Consider the following 16,960-nt stretch of genomic DNA (forward strand, 5'->3'; position numbering starts at 1 on the left):
TAACTTAACTGTGTCTCAGAATGAAGTTTAAGAATATTTATAGGAATACAAAAATATACAGCATCCAAAAGAGAATATTAACAAAGTCTGACATCCAGTAAAAAATTACCTGATAGGCAAAAATCAAGAAAATACAATCCATAATGAGAAGAAAAGGTAACCAACTGAAACTGACCCAGATATGACACAGGTATTAGAATCAACAAGCAAGGACATAAAAGCAATTAGAACTGTATTCCATATGTTCAGAAAGCTAGAGGAAAGGCTAAATATCTTTTTTTGTTTTCAGAGACAAGACATTGTCCTGTTGCCCAGGCTGAAGTGCAGTGGCACCGTCATGACTTACTGTATCCTTGAACTCCTAGGCTCAGAAGATCCTCTTGCTTCAGCCTCCCAAGTAGCTAGGACTACAGGCACATGTCACCAGATGCAGCTTTTTTTTTTTTTTTTTTTGAGATGAAATCTCACTATGTTGCCCAGGCTGGTCTCAAGTGATCTTCCCACCTCAGCCTCCCAGAGTGCTGCGATCAAAGGTGTGAGCCACCATACCCAGTCTGAATATCTTGAGATATGGAAGATATTTTTTAAAAGACCCAAATCAAACTAGAGATGAAATCTATAACATCTAAGATGAAAAACACACTGGAGGGGTTAACAGCAGATTAGGTATCACAGAAGAAAAGGCTAGTGAACTTGAAGATACATCAATAGAAGCTATCCAAAATGAAACACACTTGCATGTGTTTTCACAATGGCAAAAAAAAAAAAGACTGCAAAACAAAAACAGAGCATCGGTGAGCTATAGGACAATTTCAGGCAGCCAAATATACATGTAATTGGAATCCCCAATAGAGAGGAACGAAGTGGCATAAAAAATATTTGTAGAAGTAGTGGTAGAAAAAAAAGTCCATAGCCGGGCGAGGTGGCGGGCGCCTGTAGTCCCAGCTACTCGGAAGGCTGAGGCAGGAGAATGGCATAAACCCGGGAGGCGGAGCTTGCAGTGAGCCGAGATCGCGCCACTGCACTCCAGCCTGGGCGACAGAGCGAGACTCCATCTCAAAAAAAAAAAAAAAAAAAAAAAAAAAGGCCAAATTTACAGAAGTTAACTGATAATGTCTAAAACTACCAATGTAAGGATGTTACTTAGAAATGTAAGGTCATGCTGATAAAAACATCTGATAGCGTTGAAATTGCTTGGCTTTGTTGTAAAAGTGTAGACTGTAGCGCTAGACTCCCTAAATTTGAATCTTGCCTCTGCCCCTTACTAGTTGGACAATTGTAAGCAAGTCATTTAACCTCTCTGAACATCGTTCTCTCATTTATAAAATGGAGATAAAAGTAGTATCTACCGCATAAAGTTTTTTTTTAGGATTGAGTTAATACTTGTTAAGGCTTAAAATAATGCCCAGTACAAAGTAAGAACTTTATTGATAATAATATTATCAGAGAGCAGACATTGAGAATGAGGAGACTGCTATTTCTTGCAATATGACTTATAGTAATATTTTACTTTTTAACTATGCACAAAGTATTACTTGGATATAAATACATTTTAAATATTTCAGAAGAGTAAATTAGGGGTGAGGAAATGTAAAGTCTTTCAGGAAGTTTGCTGTGCAGGGAAGGAGAGGGACAGGTGATAATTGGAGGGGATATAAAGTAGAGGAAAGTCATGGCGTTTTTCTGTGTGGTTGGTTTTAGGTAGGAAAGACATGAGTGGGTTAAAAATGGATGTGAAGTCATTTACAGAGAGGAATAAATTGAAGCTATGGAAAAAAGAGGGTATTTAGCCAAAGCACAAATGAAGAGACATCTCTTCCATTTCAATCAGAAGGAAGGCAGAAGTAATGGATGTGGACCTAAGTGTGTTCGGCAGCTTGATATGAGAAGTTGAATTCATTATTTCACACTTACTGTTCTTTGTAAAATAAGAGCGCATTTACCGAGCATAAGCAGAAAAGTGGCAGAGTTGGAATTTTGAAGTAAGTACAAAAGATTTGAGATAGCCATTATGATGACAAGTTAAAAAGGAAGCTGACCAAAGCAATGCAGAAGGATTTCAGGTTAGCACTGAAGGCCCAGGTGAGGTTTAGAAGCTATAAATTTGTGATGCAGTAGTACCGACCTCTTTGGTTATGTGATTTTCTCCAGTAGCATGCTGCAACTCAAATATAGGAATGGGAAAAGTGGGACTGATTCAGGGTTGGGATTTGATCAGGTTGGTATGTTAAAAGGACAATGGGGCAAGGGGATTGAGAATATTGAAAAGAGAGTATCTGAAGTGAGAAATCACAGATCCTAAATAGGCTAAAGACAGGAAATAGCTGGTGGGTAGGAAGAAAGTCAGAGTCAGGCCTTAGCGGTCTCAATGAAGTTGAAGTATATATGTATTTGAAGAAAAAAAGAATTTTTGGCCGGGGCAGTGGCTCACGCCTATAATTCCAACACTTTGGGAGGCTGAGGCAAGCATATTACTTGAGGCCAGGAATTCAAGATCAGCCTGGCCAACATGACGAAACCCCATCTCTACTAAAAATACAAAAATTAGCCAGGCAGGGTGGTGCATGCCTATAATCCCAGCTACTTGGGAGGCTAAGTCAGGAGAATCGGTTGAACCTGGGAGGCAGAGGTTGCAGTGAGCCAAGATTGCACCACTGTACTCCAGCCTGGGCAATAGAGTGAGACTCTGTCTCAAACAAAACGAAACAAAAATAAGAAAAAAGTTTTTAAGTAGAGGTTATAGTTAAAAAATGGGGTGTTTTAAGTTATGATTTCAGTGCAATTCTGAGTGATGGTGAGGTTCAGCATGTGGTCCATGAAAATGGGTGGATGAGATGGAGCTCTGAGGTGACAGTCACTGTTGGAGGGGATGTTAAAGAAGCTAGATGGCTAAGGCATTAGATGAGTCAACCATGTGGTTGTTGCTGAAGTCACCCAAAATGGTGGCAGAGGCAATGGGAGGAATACTGTGAGCCTGGAGCCAAGGTCTTCAATGAATGAGAAGGAGATATGAGGAGGTCAAATCTGGCCTAATGAGCCTCTGCAGCCCTTTGAAGTCTTGGTGACTGTACTGAACAATGTTTCACTTTAGACCATGGATTTTTTTGGTCTGTGGATGGGCTTCTAAGGATCTGTGAGTCCTCTGAAATTGTATAGAAAATTCTCTGTGTATATTTATTAAATGCATTGTTTTTCCTCTGGAAGAAGGTTCATGACTCTCATCTAATTTAGAAAGAGGTGAGTGATTAAATAAAGGCCTAAAAATTACTGCCGTAAAGGATTTATGTGCAGAATAATGAAATGAAAGCAATAGAAACTGCATGCAGACTGAGAAGAGCACACACCTATCAATATAGCTAAAATTTCTCTACCCTTATACCAGCACCATCATAGAAAGCTCATGCACTGAGTGAGCAGCAGGGAGCTATGGCAGTAGCTAGGGCTAGTACTTGACTGTGCCTTAAAAGAGCTGTAGGCTGCAGAGACAGAGACAAGGGTTCAGAAATCCAAAGGGTAATTTACCACTGAGGCTCAATAACTACTTAACTGGTAAAATCTTCAGGTGGCAGCTGTACATACATGCCTGAACTTTAAGTGACTTAAATTGGCCTCTTTTCACAAGAGCAGGCATTTCAAAAGCACATAAAGAACTGACCTCTCAGCAATATTTTTTGCAGACTGTAGAAACCGTGCCTGGTCATTTTCTTTCAGGATATGCTCAGCTTGGTTGATGAGGACTGTTGACCGTTCAAGACACTGGCGGCAATTAGCAACTGCTGTGCCAACTTTCTCAGTTTCATAACCTTTAAGGAATTAGTAAAAGAAAAAAATAAGATAAAACATGCAGTGCTTAATTAAAAACAATAAAACACAACATGAAGGAGGTATGCTGCAGTGATTCTAAAAATAACGCTTATTAATATTCCATGGTCCCTGTACTAACCACTCACCTTCTCACCCTACCCACTGTGTCTCTTGTGCCAATCCCTCCTTCTCTTGTCTACAGCTTGCATATTTAGGCTGCAAAACAGTCATATACTCTCGGTTATCTACCCCCTCTTTGTATTAGTAACATTAATTTTTCTGGTTCTAAATCAATGCATGCCCATTATAGAAAATTCTGAAAATAAAAAGTATAAAAGAAACACTACCACCCAGAGATTATCATTGTTTACATTTTTGTTTTGTTTGTATGTAAACAAACAAAATGTTGTCAATATATTTTCATATGTGTTTACTAAAAAGTACCATCTTTTTCTTTATGAGTATCTACAGTTCTATGTATATATTTCTGTAAGTGTCTTTATGCATACCTGTGTGTTCACAAATCTGTTTTCTTGGAAACTTTAGTTCCTGGATAAGCTATAACCACTCAGCATGGCACAAATTATGGTGATCACTCTAGCCTCTCAAAACATCTCACATTATACACACAGCATGAACTTATAACCACTAACTCTGACCAGCAAGCCAACAAGCCTAAAACCATATAGCCATATGGAGGCTCACACTTGACCCTTATGATCATGATTCTTCAGTTCCCAGGCTCGAAACCTGAATGTCTTCACTGAGTCTTCCCTCTCTCTCATTCATCTTTTATATTTAAAAGTTCAATGTTTCTTATCATTTCCTTTCTAGCAATGCCTGTTGTGTTCTTCCCTTCCATTTGTGCTACCACTACTCTGGTTTAGGTCTTTATCAACTCTTACAAACCATCATTCCATAAGTCTCGTAACTTGCTACCCTGACTTTGGTATCATCCCATTGTGATCTACCCTGCATACCTCTGCCATATCAATCAGTCTTTCTCCCTTCCTAAGAAACTAGAATGGCTGCCCAACACTTTTCAGATTAAGCCCAGAGTCCTCATCCTGGCATTCATGGTCCATAATCCTGACTCACATTTCTACCATTACTTTTTTCCTTTTCATTGAGTTATAACATACAACAGTAAAGCACCCAAATCCTAACACATACACCCACGTAAACCAGGTCAAGATATAGAAGGTTTCTAACACCCCAGAATGGCCATCGTTTTTACTGGATTCAGAGCAGTAGGCCAAACATCACTTCTTTGCCTCTCCTCCTATAATCTCATTTCTTCTTGCTTTCATGATCAAACCGGAATCATCTGCATCAAATTTTGATATCTGTAAAGTCAGCTCTTCCTTGGATTCACTGAAGTGCTGTGCTTTACCTTTGTCTCTTTGATTTTGACAGCGATCATTTGCTTCCTCTGCTGGATGATCTCTACCAACTCGTCACATTCTTCCATAAGTTTTGCCTCATGCATAGCAGTATTCACCTGCCAAGAAATTTCAGAGTATTACACAGTGATTGTTGCCTTTGTCCCCTGCTGTCTCTAAAAGGTTCGGACTGACAGCTAAGCATGCACAACTTCTTCCATACCTCCCTCATAAGATCCACTCCTAGAAGAAGGGTAGAGATGATGATATTAATGATGCAAGGGCATTGAAGCACCACAGTTAGGAAGCTCTCCAGGCCTCTGGTAGATCATGATGGTTAATGGAAGGCTGGGCAGAAGGACAGATGAGATGGGGGCATGTTATTCCCAATGAACAATTCCCTTTACTCCAGTACCCTTTCCTCCTGCTGTTCTTTTGGAAAGAGGGTAAGGAGATTTATGTATGTCAAGAAAAGAGTATCCTCCTCCACAGGCACAATATTAAGAAAACATTACAACAATATTGTGCTAACAAAAATGTTTTCAGTTTTCCTTGTTCCCTTCTAATTTTTCACATTAAATGTATCATTAAACATACATTCATGTGTATATATTTTTCACATAGTTGTCGTGTTTTAGTGGATATTTCTCACCTTGGGCTGTCCAGTATCTGAATACCTTTCCTATTTTGGGATACTGGCTACATCAAAACATCTTTACTGCAAAGTCAGGGTTGGAAAAAAAAAAACTACCAGAGCCCCCAGGAGGGGCTAAAATGAGAGCAGGGGATTTGCGGGCTGCCCAAGTATAACAGGAAAGGAAGGAGAAAGGAACTAACATCTTTTTAGTACTTAACTTGCCAAGCACTTCATAGGTAAATTATTTCACGTAATTATCATAACAATTTTACAATATCAGAACCATGTTTATTCCTATTTCACAGACGGGGAAACTGAGGCATAGAGAATTTTAGTGACTTGCTCAAAAATCACACAACTAGTAAGTGGTAAAACCAGAATTCAAACCGAGTTCTGTCAAGTGAAACCCCTGGCTGGCTGGGTGGGCGGGCGAGGTTCAGTTCCATTTCAGCAGCACACAGAGCAGTCATACAGGGAAGCACAAGCATTCCAAGAGTCTATTCAGGATCACTCGAGCAGAGCTCTAGAAGGATGAGGAACAGACAATGGGTTACTTGAGAGCATCAAAACTCAAGGGGCTAGATGTGCTTCATTAGCAAGGTAGGGCTGCATCTCCAATTGCTATCCCTCTTCAGAGGGTTCCTCCAAATTCTCCAACCCAAGCAAAATACCTGTCACTGGACCCTACTACCCCCTCTCTCATACTTGAAGCTCCTTGATGGCTAATTTTCTGTTTCCTACTTAACTGAAATAAAATATGTCTGTTGGTGAGTGACAATCTTATGTTGCTGTTTTCCATTTTCCAGGGCAATGCCACGATGGGGGTTTCTACTTACTCTGAATGGCACTCTAGCCATTCTACTTTTTTTTCTCAGACACCTCACCCTTTCCCTAAATTGGATCTACGTTTCCAAGGCAGATATCTTACCAGCTCATGAACTCCTTTATCTGAGACTAAGAGATTCATTTAGTTTTCTCTGGGTCCTTGCTTACAGTATCTAGAAACTTAGACACTTGCCATTTATAATTTCTTTTTTAGGTGGCTACTGGTGTAGTACACAATGATGTAGTACCTTGTTTCTGAAAATGTAATCCTTGGACTAGCCTTTACATAACACTATATGCCAAGCATTGCTCTAATTAGTTTACATATATTGGCACTCTCAGTCCTCAAAACAGTTCTGAGGTAGGTACCTTTATCTGCATTTGACAGATGAGGAAAACTAAGCACAGAGAGATTAAGTGACTTCCTTAAGGTTACACAATTAGTAAGTAGCAGAGATGAGAATTGGGCTGAGAGAGTTCAACACTAGAGACTACATCTTTAACCTTACACATAGGCTGCTCTCCAGCTGAGTGTAACAACACCCTTTTCTTCAATTTCTGAAAATCATCATCTCTTTCAAATCATCCATCTTTATTCTGTCATCCCTTTCTCATTAGTCACTTCAGACTCCTTGTTGTTCCCCTAGAATGCCACGTACTTTCATGTCCTGTGCCTTTGCCCTAGACTATTATTTTACTTGGAAAGTCATTTCCCCATCTGTTTACTGAACACATTTCTACTTATCTTTTAAGGCCCTTCTCAAAGATCATCGCTTCTGTAATTTTTCTCACTTGCTTGGACACAAGCAATGGATCCCCTATTTATATTCTCACATACTCTATATATAGTTCAATTATACCATTTCCTATATTTTATCATATTAGTCTGTCTTCCTCACTCCATCACAAGTTGTGGAGGGCAAGAATTGTCTTATGTGACTGTATCTATCTCCAGTATCATGATGGGCACTTAGTAGATGTTCCGTAATTATTTGTTGGATTGAATTAAATGTGAAAAAAGGTATCTTTTGCTCCTCATTAGGCATGTTCACTTTGTTACTCAAGTTACCCTAAACTCAGTAAGTCTAAAAACAAACTTACCGCCTTCTCTCCAGATCTGGCTTCCACCTCTGATTTTCCTGTTTTGTGTCAATGCTACTATCATTATTGCAGTTACTCAGGTTCAGTAAACTCTGACTGCTACTCCTCCTTTGTCCCCACATAAATCACAGGAGTCCCAAAGTCCTTCCCTCCTTTCCTTTTTAATCTTGCTAAATTTCCTCGGTGGCTGGTCCAAGTGCAGTAGTGTTTACAACCAATTGATCGCAAACAGTTACAGGTTTCTTTGTTCCTTCTCCACTCCCACTGCTTCACGTGACTACCCTTAAACAAACAAAGTTCTTCGTTAATATAGTGAGGATCTGAGCCAAGGAACCAATAGGCTGAAGCCCTTATCACCTATTGTGATAGGATCATTGTTGCACAAACCTCCTTAATTAATCTCCCTACCTCCAGAATATTTCCTTTCCATCCTCATAATCCTTCCTCTACTCTGAAGCCAGGAAAAATCATGTCTTCATTACCAAACATCCTATCAAGCATCTTTTCTGTGCAAAGCATTATGCTAAGGCCCTGCCCTCAAAAAATTCGCAATCTGGATGGGGAAGAGCCATATACATATAAAAGAAACCAATCAAGGTAGCATAAATTAAATACTGAATGGGTGATATAGACTATAATCTACTGAACTTAAAAGGAAAGATTACTTTTGGCGGGTAAGTGGAGGAAAGAGGCATGGATGAAATGGAACTTGAATTAAACCTTAAAGATGGAATAAGACTTTGATTAAAAAGGTGTGAAGGAGAGAAATTTCAAGCCAAGCAAATGAGATTGAACTTCACTTTTAGGCAATACGGTATCTTTAAGTGGTATTTTTGAGGGGAAGAAAGGTAAGGTGGTGCAAGAAGTACCACAGTGAACTTGTTTAAGAAGATGAGCAGGGACTGATTTGATGGAGGGTAATAGTAAACCTGAGGACTATTTAGGAGACTACTGTGATGTGGACAGGGCCTACCCAAGGAAAATATCAGAAATAGAAAGGAAATATCGAATCTAAGAAGTACTCATTTGCTTACATATCTTCAATTAGACAGCAAGCTCCTTGAGGGAAGATTTTACACTACTTTATCTCTCCCATTATAACTGGCACAAAGCCTTACAACAAACATTTATTGACTGATTTAGCACAGTAAAAAATCAAAATAAGAATGCCAAGCATTATAAAATATACTCCCATGACTGTATTTTGTAGAGAAAATATAAGGTGAAATGAGGGAGCTAGGCTGGGAATGTTTTTTGGACAGTCACATCAGGAGAGATAAAACCAGGCACAACTAATAGAGTGAAAAGTTGACTGAAGAGGCAAAATTCCAAACTAAAGGTAAAGCAATGACATTAAAATCTTTTCATGTCAAGAAGCACAACAGAAGAGCAGAGTCCTTAAGTGTTTTCTGAACAGGAAATACTTCAGGGAAAACCAGTCTTCGTGATGTGACTAAAACAACTCAAATTGCTTGGAAGGCATTTGAAAGCCCCTGTATTTTCTTTGTTTGAAAACATAATACATTGAGGTATTTCACTTGCTTATTAACGCTTAATTGAAAATAACTGGGTTACCTTAATAAGCAGACTTGGCTGGTTGGTTGGTTTGTGGAAGACCCTAGCTCTTTGACATTTGCTCTTTGTATCAGGTTAGTGGTTTTCTCTAAATGGCTTTATGTCTGCGGAAAAAAAAATCTATCCTCCTTGAAAATACCATTAGGTCAATCTTGGCAACCTACTTGTATAAATCCACCCACCCCAAAAAGACTTTTGGGAGGCAGTTTGTGATGTTTGTGACTAAGAGTCTTAGCCTCAATTTTCCAAGTCTTAAACACTAGGCAACACGGGCTCCCTGGTAAGTCTCCAGGTCCTCCTCTCTGCTCTTTGCTCTTTTACTTTCTTCTTAAGGCAGCAAAACTTTGACTTGCATATTTCTTTCCAACTGCCCATCCTACCCTATTACCTCCCAGCCCAAAGATTGACTATAGAGTAAGACCTAGTCTTCCCCAGTTTCCACTATCTTTAATACAAACACCTAAGGCCCCTGCTGGAAGGACTTTACCACTGTTCAGTACAAGGAAATAAATAGGTGGGAGTTCACCAAAGCCATAAATTGCAAAGATTTAAGAAACTGCAAAAAGTCATTTTGGCAATTGTTTCTCTTCTGTATTGAAATGCAAATGGGCTATACCTTTTTACCCTTAGCTTTTTTCAGAGAGCTTATTTGATAGTTAGGATTATTTTTGGTGGGGAGAGGGCAGGAGAGATCTCCCATTGCTCATTCTATAGGTATTTTATTCCTGGGTTTAAAGTTCATCAGCCTTCCCTCCACCCCACTTCCATGATAACTTCCCCACTTCCACTTTCCCCTCAGCTTAGTCACATCCATCTATACTATAGAGCATTGCACAGGAGCTCAGAAGGTACTGAGATTTCCTGTTCAGATGGAACAAGACATGTGAAATAGTAGATGATCCCATATATCCAGAATCAATGAAATGCAATAATTATAATAATTATTATTATTATATTGCAAGGAATTCCTCACTGGCTTCTCCATCTCAGTGCTCTCCACTCTTCACAGTAAATGCCAACCTAGTTTATTCTCTGAAATCTTCTGTCCAAATAGATCTCCCTTCCACCAGAATATTGTGAAATTTTGGCATTAAAGATCATTTGGGGAAGTTTTTATTTCAACAAACATTTACTGAGTGTCTCCCACATACCACAGTATATCCCACATGTATCCAGCATAGTGCTGGGTTTCCCTGAGTGGGATATAATGATGAAAAAGACTCAGCTTCTGCCTTCAAGGCACTTATAGTCTAGTAGAGACTATGAGTGTGAATACAACTAATTATAATTTAAGGACCAGCAAAACAAGTAACATAATAGAATACAATCAAAGGTGTATGAGATCATAGGGAAGAGAAAATTTGGAAAAGGACAATCAGAGGATTAGATGAAGTTTCATGTAGCTGAGCTGGTCTTCAAGGATGAACAAGACTTGGGCAGGTAGAAATGGAGCTTAAGGGGAGACAAGTTTAGGCAGAATTAATTACATGAATAGCATGAGCAAAAGCATAAGCAGGAATATAGAAAATGTGTTTGGTTAAAGTAGATCAACCTGACAGATGCAATGGCGGGAAATAAGACTAGAAACAGGGGTTGGAGATATATTATGGAGAGCTGTGCTGTCATTTTGAGTCTCTGAAAGTACTTGGATAAAAATGTCAGGATCTTAGCATTATAGTAATACCTTAAGAATTGTTAATTGACATGTTAATTGAGAGCAAGGTGAAGAGAGAAGGCAGGCACAGTACATGAAGAACTGGGAGGGGGGCACAACACACTTTCCACTTCCCATTATTGTCCAGGACCACTCAGGTGATCACTATCCCACTTCTCAGACTCCATAACAGAAAAAAGAGTCTGAGTTTGCTTTATTTAAGAAGGAATCACTTTCTGTGCAAAGGAGATGAGAAGGAAAAGTGAGAGGTAAACTGGACATCTGATGAATTGTCAAGAAATTGTTATGAACAGCTTTGTCACCTTACTGAGCTGCAAATAATTCATTACTTTCTTAAAATGATGCATTTAAGAAAACACAATGTTTATGAAGCAGACATAGCATTTGCTGTGGCAGCATCAAAGCTAAGGTGTTAACCCAGATCACACTTTAAGGATCCTTCTCTCTCTCTCTCTCTCTCTCTCCTCTCCCCCACTCTCTCTCACACGCACACACATACACGCACATCACTACCACTAGCACTAGCATTATGATCACCACCAGCACTACAGCCCTGTTATATGAGGAAGTTTCAAATGTATAAGAGGAAGAGGAAGAAGAAACAATCTTCTTTTTTGTTTTCTAAAGGTAAACACTGCAACATTTCAAAGATGGTCCTTCCAGCTTTATGTAACTATGACTAAATGAAGCAGGGATTTTAAAAAAATTGGTTATAGCTGTTTCTTTAGATTTGAGGGAGGGTGGTCACTTAAAGGAGCAAGGAATATATGAAATTATTAGTAGAATTTTTAGTCACCTGCACTGGAGTAACTACAGTTTAGCAGGCAAAAAAATTACTGAGACATAGTTAAGCAATGTACAGCTTTGGTGTGTAATTTTTTTGGCCAGGGAGTGGGTGAGGGATTAGGAGGGTAGAGGTGGCTGGGAGATTGGCTGTTAAAGTTAGAAAAGTAGTGTGGATGGGGACGTGGCAGCCAAGCCATTTCTGGAAGTATAAGTATCCTAGTGAATTGGGCTCAGGGACTCATGCTATGGGAGGCCTTCAGATAGACATAGACTGAGAGAAAAGTTTTCTATCAGCTTGTGGGAGGAGTACATAAGAGTTAATACTTTTATAGTGCTTACCACATGTTAGGCACTATTCTAATTGCTTCATGTATTTTCACTTGTTTACTTTTCCCATTAACCCCATGAGGTAAGCACTATTATTACCATTCCCATTCTACAGAAGAAACTGAGAAAACAGAGGTTATGTAACTTGCGCAAGGTCATATACTAGTAAATATCAGAGCCAGGATTTGCACCCAGGCAGTCTGGCTCATGTCTATGATTTTAACCACTGTGTGTGCGTGTGTGGTGTGTGTGTGTGTGTGTGTGTGTGTGTTAGAGAGAGAGAGAGAGAGACGGGGGGGGAGAGAGAGAGAGAGAGAGGCTGTGCTCACAAACATATACTTCTTTTTCCTTTAGAGTTGCCTCTCACGACAATCACAATCTCTAGAGTTAACCATTGCAAATATTTTGTGTGTTTCCTTCCTGACTTTTGAAAAAAAAAATAGTACCTGTATAGAAATACATAATACAACATTTTTAAAAGCATAGACAGTTCACACACATATATATACACACATATATTTTGCATGCACTTTACCCTATGTCTAACTAATAAAATAATGGAGACAGAGGGTGAGGACAATCTGCTCCATATACATGCCTGAGGAATAGCATTATGCCGTGTGGCAATTCTGTGTTGATTTTGGAGTCCTTTCTCCTCAGGGAACAGCCACCCAGCCTTCATAGACTTAGGCTTAGTTGGTTTCTCCCTGATAGTCTCTTTGTATGCAAAGTAACTGTTTATGTCTTATTTTTTTAGATGGAGTCTTGCTCTGTTGTCCAGGCTGGAGTGCAGTGGCGTGATCTCGGCTTACTGCAACCTCCACCTCCCAGGTTCAAGTGATTCTCCTGCCTCAGTCCCCCCCCCTCCCCAGCCCCCAAGTAGCTGGGGCTATAGGCGTGCACCACCATTTCCGGCTAATGTTTGTATTTTTAGTAGAGACAGGTTTCATCATGTTGTTCAGGCTGGTCTCGAACACCTGACCTCAAGTGATCCGTCCACCTTCGGCCTCTTAAAGTGCTAGGATTACACTTGTGAGCCACTGCGTAACTGTTCAGAACATGGAAGAAAAAGGTGGGAGATATAACATAGGTTTTTCATCTGGTATTTTATGTACGTAGCTATACAATTTTTGTGAAATGAGGCAGAAACCTCCTTTCTATCTTGTCAGAGCCATGTAATTAGATCTTAAAAAGACTGAAGAAATAATCGATTTCTACTCCATCACTTAAGAGATAGAAATATGGGACCTAGAGAGGGGAGAGGCTTATCCGACATCACATTGCTACTAAATGACAGGGCAAGGCTTGAGCCAGATCTTCTGAGTCCTATCCAGTGTTCTTTCCAATCTACTGCTTGTTTTGTGAAGCATGGCACTTGTTTATAAATCCCTCTGAAGAAATAAAATTCTCTAGCTCTCATCCTTGTGTATTTACCCTAGAAATATGAACATTTATGTCCACACAAAAACCTTACATGAATGGTCATAAAAGCTTTGTTTCTATTAGCAAAAAAATGGCAACAACTGAAATGCTCTTCACTGTGGGCACATATAAACAAATTGTAGAATATTCACACAGTAGAATACTACTTAGTAATAACAAATCAAAAACTATTGATGTACACAACAAATTGAATGGCTCTTAGGGGCATTATGATGAGTGACATAGCAAATCACAGTATTTTACCTACTATGTGATTCCATTTACGTAACATTCTAGAAATGAGAAAATTATAGTAATGATGAACGTATCAGTGGTTGCTGGGGGACAGATGTGCCTATAAAGAAGTAACACAAATGAGTTTTGGGGGGATGATAAAACAATACTGTCCTAATTACAGAGGTGATTACAAGAATCTATAAATGTGATAAGATTAATAGAACTGTCCGCCCGCCCCCCCACAAAAAAATTTTGAGTGCATGCAAAACCTGGTGAAAATCAAATGAGGTCTATAGTTTGCTCAATAGAATTATTGCACCAATGACAGTTTCCTAGTTCTGATAGTTATGTGGTTATATAAGATGTTAGCATTGAGGAAGTTTAGTTAAATAGTATGGGGGAACTCTCTGTATTATTTTAGCAACTTTTACATAAGATTAAACTTATTTTTAAAAAGAAAAAAGAAAGAAAACTCTCTTAAAGTCCCACAATGTTTTAGGCAGGCCTGGTCAACCCACATTTCTGTAGTTCTCTGAAGTTCTAATACATCTTCAGGCCTTTGCTCAGATGGCGTCCTCTCTCTCTCTCACACACACACACACAGACACACACTCACCCCACTCTGTAACCTAGTTTATTTTTATCCGTAATACTTATAATCCCTAATAAAATATGTTTGTTTATTGTGTGTCTCCTCCTATGAGAATGTAAGCTCTTTAAGTTTAAGCACTTTGTTTTGTTCATTACTGTATCCCTAACACCTAGAATAGTGCTTGTCACACAGTAGATGCTCAGTAAATATTTGTTGAATGAATGAATGTGTGTAGGCCTTGAAATAAAGGTATTATGAAAAATTGTATATGATGTTACATTTCTTTATTACATGAGACAAATTTCTCTTTTATTTTCTTTTTGCACACTCAAAATAGTTTTCCTTTATTGTGTCATTTAAATATTGTTTTCTGAATTAGGAAAGATTTGGAGAGATGTTGGAATAACAACATCTCTAGGAGACCTAGGAGATCCTAGGAGACCACGTATTCTGAAATATTTCCTTTCCCTGTGTTAAAATAAAGAAAAAGTTGCCTTTCCTAGGTGCTTTACTCACCTGGGCTTTACTCACCCTTATGATGCATAAAAGAGTGTGCTTACAACATCTGGCCACCAGAGGGCACTGTTTATCCAAAAATCCTTTCTCAGTACCTATTCGTGTACCAAGCCATGTGCTGGGTATAAAAAAAAAAAAAGGCTAGGACACCATACTCGGCCTGAGAGCTTAGCCTGGTGGGGAGACAAATCGGCATATAGAAGTGTTATGATGAAAGTGCGCTCAGGTTACCCTGAGGACACCGAGGAGGAACATCTGAACCATATGAGGGAGGCAGGGAGAGAGGCTTAGAGCATGGGTGATGGCTTCTTGAAGGAGGTGAAGGCTGAGCTAAGCAGTACTCCTACAGACGGAAAATCGAAGGAGTGTATGTTCTGTGAGGACAGGTGCCATGTCCACCATTATGTTCCCAGTGCCTGGCCCAATGCAGAAATGCGCTTAAATATTTGTGGAATGAATGAACAGCATATAAAGTACAGATGGCAAAAGGGCATCACTAGATGTGCTAGTACTTTATATCTTCAACTTTCAGAATAACTCTTCAAAGTACATACTATCATCCTATTTTTTAGATGAATAAAATGAGATTCAGTGTATGCAGCTTATAAAACAGAGCCAGACAGACTCAAGTCTATCACTTTTCTTTCCACTTACATATTACTATTGTAATATAGTACATATTATTATCTCCCAGTGATACGTATTACTCCCCGTGAACATATTACTATTAATAAGTCAACTCACATTCTTCTTAAAAGGATTTGGAGAAGTGCTTCACAATGTTGACATTCCTCCAAAAACAAGATAAAATATATCTACTTAATCGTTCCTTTTTAAAAGTTTTAAATTGATTTGTTTATTTTCATGTTAAAAATAGAATCAACTAAAAAGTTAAAATAATGGTGTATTCTCAAATCAGCTACCCAATTTCTTTAAGTAATAATGAGACATATATATGCCTTTTCAAGACAGGTTAAAGAATCAAATAGCAGATTGTTAACCTGAGATATTAACGAAACAAAAACATTCTAGTAATATTTCAGCTAATATGCAAAATTCAGTTTCATATTCTAGCAGTAAAAAGAAGCACTGACAAAGATCATGTTTTTTACATGAAGTGAGAAGATCTGTGTAATACTACATTACAAGATCAAAAGGACATTAACTGTTTTACTGTTTTAAATGTTTATGGGAGATATTTCAATAATAGCACTGCTTTTCAGAAAGCCATGAGAACATGAAAGATTACAGACAGACATCACTGTTACCGTGGAGGATACGCCCAATTCTTGAAGCAGTCAACACTCATTTATGTGGATACCTTACAGGTCATTTCATATCACCATTGAACAAATTTTACTGTTATTATGTGCTAAGCATTTTAGTAAGCACTTAGCAATACACGAGCCAGATAAGGCCTCTGCCATCATTTCGTGAATCTTATGATGAGAAGGGAAGCAGATACTGAGCAGTAACCTGTTTGAGAAGTGCTACAAAAGAGGTTTATCATGTAATAAGGATAATCTTTAGGTGCTTATAAGACGGGGGTTTAAGTTGTCCCCGTTGTCAAGTGGGGAGCTTAGATGGTCAAGGAAGTCTTCCTAAGGATGTGATATTTTTAAGAAATGAATAAGAGTTAGCTAGAGGAAGGGGAGATTCACAGCAGAGAAGACCAAGACAGAAAAAAGGGCTGGGAGACCATGCTAGAGAGGTAGGTAGGGTCCAGATCATAATGGGTTTTAAAGGCAATGGGGGAACCATTAAAGGGTTTGTGGTAGGGAGTGACATGACAGGTTTTGCATTTTACAAATTCATTCCCACAGCAATGTGGAAAATGGATAGGAGGGGAACAGGATGGGCCAGAGAGACCAGTTAGAAACTGCAGTTTCCAAAATGATTGTGGCATAGCCATGGCTGCTACCTTCAGGAAGCTTCTAGTCCAACCAAGGAAACAGCCTGTAATCAAGAAATTCCTTCATGGAAGAGCAGGCAGTCTAACAGAGGTTTGCACAGGCTGCTCCGCCCAAGTTCATGTGACTAGTGGGTGACAGAGCCAGCACCAGAACCCAGGTTTCCTGATT

General features: G+C 39.0%; 1 protein-coding gene across 1 annotated transcript in view; it reads right to left on the minus strand.

The window, feature by feature from the left end:
- Positions 1–16,960, minus strand: part of MID2 (midline 2) — a 100,761-nt gene that overhangs the window by 22,689 nt on the left and 61,112 nt on the right. The window contains 3 exon segments of the mRNA XM_033201061.1: positions 3,656–3,773; positions 3,776–3,803; positions 5,198–5,305. Coding sequence (XP_033056952.1) covers positions 3,656–3,773; positions 3,776–3,803; positions 5,198–5,305 — 254 coding nt within the window.

The sequence above is a fragment of the Trachypithecus francoisi genome, unplaced genomic scaffold (genome assembly GCF_009764315.1).
Source record: "Trachypithecus francoisi isolate TF-2019V2 unplaced genomic scaffold, Tfra_2.0 Lachesis_group6, whole genome shotgun sequence".
Classification (NCBI taxonomy): Eukaryota; Metazoa; Chordata; class Mammalia; order Primates; family Cercopithecidae; genus Trachypithecus; species Trachypithecus francoisi.